A 2,884-nucleotide genomic window follows, 5' to 3' on the forward strand; every position below is an offset into this window, starting at 1 on the left:
TTCAATATGATACAAAACTAGCGACTAATGTTTTATAGCATAAAAATAAGATACGTCATCTTATTGTGCTTGGTTTTAGTATCTTTTTATTTAAGCTGTAAATAACTCGCAAATATTATTGCTGATATAAAACACACTATAAGAGTGGGACTAGGTGAAAGTTTGAGGCCAGAGTTTGCTGCCAACGTTCTTCTTGGTCACATGTCTTAACGGTCTGCGCACGCATCTGTAGACATGACATGCATACTGGGTATGTCATCGGTTTGTAACCGGTAAAGTTTAAAATGAACGTTTATAAAAACGAATTAGACGACATTGATTTTGCTAGAGAAAAACATGAATACACAGCGGTACAGACATCTACACTTAGATAGTTGAGCAATGTTTCGTTATCCTACTTAATAGGAGTGGGTTCTTATCTTTCTTTGAATTCCCCAAAACTTAAGAAGCATTAAGATTACGTTATCGTGACAGTACATGTCAAGTCAGTCGTTGTGTTAAGTCATTAAAATGATCTACTTCGTACTTCTTCTTTGCGGCCTTTTCTCCGTGGGTAAGTTTACCTTTTGTCAAATGTAAGGCAAATTACCATTTTACAGTTCCATTGACCTATTATGCGTCTTCAAGTATTAAAGAAGTACCATACATATACTTAAAAGAGTGCAATGAAATTCATTGCATATACATGTGTGGCGCGAATACGTGAACTTGGGAAGCGGCGTATGCGAAAGTAGAATCAATTGATTTTTCGTCGCAGAATCGAACTGGCTTAAAATTCAAAAGGTTCTATGAAAGTGCTGTTCACTTCGCGCATTGCAGGCGCGGGCCAGACGGACTGCAGCATGTTGGCGGACGGTCTGTACAACATCGGCTGTAAGGTTTACGAGGAGTGCAAGAACCATGTTCTCATCTCGCACGAGTGCCAGGAGCAGATGGTCTTTAACAACGTCACAAACAAATGCGACCAGTATGTACTTGTATAAAACCTTCTAGTGTAATATATAGCCGTTTACCAGGCCCCATTTTATCGAATGACAAGTCCCTTATAATTTGTAACACGATCAAGCTAAACAAACTATTTTCGTTTTGGTATAATATTTGTTTTTTCATTATCTCTTTAGAGTTTTGAGACTGTTAAGGAAAATACTATTTAAGTTATTCAGGATAAGATGAACTATTTTTTTGTTTTGAAAATGTAATTTTAAGTATAGAACTAAATAGCTAAATGAAAATTATCGAGAGATTGGGCCCAGACATTTGTTAACCGTGAACATGCACTAAACTGTATTCTGTCGTCATATCAGTTTCTTAACTAAAATTATGAGTTTTTTTATTCTATGCAATGGTATACTTAATTCATATGTCACGGTACCGGAGTTGAAACTATACATATTTCCCGTGCAGCGAGAACCACGTGGCAGCGCCGTGTGGACTGACGCGAGACTGTTCGAAAAAGGGAGACGGTAGTTACGTGGACCTGACCCTCAACTGTACATCCTACTACACGTGCAGTCACCATATTTACTACGGACACAACTTCTGCACACCAGGTTACTCTCATCACTGTTTTAAAATGTGTTCAACAGTTCTCTTCCGATTGATTAGTAATCTGTTTACGGCATCAGCTGTATTTTCGTTATTTTGGAAGAAGTTAAAACATCTTCACATACCGCTTAGGTATTTTCGTCCGTACTATTAAAAAAAGTATATGCTCGGTTATCTCATTTGACCTCTGTTTTATACTTATTACAGGTACGGTGTTTGAGCAGTCGATGGGAACGTGCGTATGGCCCGTTGACGCCTATGTGCCCTGTGGAACCAAGACATAAAATGTGCTCATTCTGACTTCCAGCAATAAAGATGCGTACAATTCCGTGTTTGTTTACTGAATGTGGTTAAGTCCTTTGACCGCATACGTGTCTTAGTATTGGGGTATGCCGATGCATAGAACGCTTTCAAAAGGCTTTGTTGGCGAAATTTTAACTGTCAAGCCCGCCGCTGGTCAAACGTTTTACTAGATACATTAAAATGATGTGTTGTAAGTTATTAAAACCATTAGACTCTTCATGTGACTCGTAGGGGTTGGTGCGTTGCCTTCAAGCAGTTAGCTGGAGAGCGCTCAACGACTATGCAACAGCACGTTACAAGCGAGCCTTCCCGAGATCCCCGAGGCGAAATCTTTGCTGCGTCGCAGAGAGTGCTGTTCAGGACATGTCATTTCAGATAAACTATCTATCTTTAAAGAACGGTTAAAGCCACGTGGACGTTTGGAACTTTTTTCCTATTGGTTAACTATATACATCACGGGTATGCTTAGCAGAAAGCGTGTTTGAAAACATCGCCGATGTTTAGGCAAGTCATCTGCCTTCTGCAGTCATCTTGAATACTGCGCTTTCTACACAACGCGTCCATGGTTCTCGTGCGCCACACATTGTCCGTCCACGGTGAACACAAAGCGATAATTGCTTTGGCCTATGACATTTTAACACAACAATTACTTATGCCCTTTAGTATTGAACGCGACAACTTACCATAATAGGTTTTGTATGGCCTGGGACCAATAATACAAGTAATCTTACTCCCAGGTATGGCCAAGTTACAGTCCAGGACATCCAAAGGCTTAAATGGAAGTATTTTTGACCATTGACCCTTAAGTGTGACCTTGACCTTCGGCATGTGTCTTGCGCGTGCCAAACCAACTCATTATGATGACCAAGTGTGCTAGGCCAATTAAACATAATCAAATGCTTGACCAAGTAATAGTCCAGTTTTGTACAATCACATGCCCACGGATGCATGACTAAATGACTCAACGTGTCAAAAATGTCAGCAAACTTTTTTGGTGGGCAATAAGTAATGGTTGAAACATAATGAAAGAGTTGGA

At 39.8% G+C, this 2,884-nt stretch overlaps 1 protein-coding gene across 1 annotated transcript; it reads left to right on the top strand.

Annotated features, from left to right (window-relative positions):
• Positions 1–234: 234 nt before the first annotated feature.
• LOC128231015 (uncharacterized) lies at positions 235–1,870 on the top strand. Its single transcript, XM_052943440.1, has 4 exons — positions 235–250; positions 820–967; positions 1,405–1,550; positions 1,753–1,870. The coding sequence occupies exons 1-4, from the start codon at positions 235–237 to the stop codon at positions 1,827–1,829; spliced, it is 387 nt and encodes a 128-aa protein (XP_052799400.1). The 3' UTR covers positions 1,830–1,870.
• The last annotated feature ends 1,014 nt before the right edge of the window (positions 1,871–2,884 follow it).

This window comes from Mya arenaria, chromosome 4, assembly GCF_026914265.1.
Source record: "Mya arenaria isolate MELC-2E11 chromosome 4, ASM2691426v1".
NCBI lineage: Eukaryota > Metazoa > Mollusca > Bivalvia > Myida > Myidae > Mya > Mya arenaria.

What these genes read in the sequence shown, in the direction of transcription:
- LOC128231015 (XM_052943440.1), top strand. An exon ending in GTCACAAACAAATGCGACCA is followed by an intron (nt 968 to 1,404) that starts GTATGTACTTGT and finishes TTTCCCGTGCAG; the next exon opens with CGAGAACCACGTGGCAGCGC. An exon ending in ACACAACTTCTGCACACCAG is followed by an intron (nt 1,551 to 1,752) that starts GTTACTCTCATC and finishes TACTTATTACAG; the next exon opens with GTACGGTGTTTGAGCAGTCG.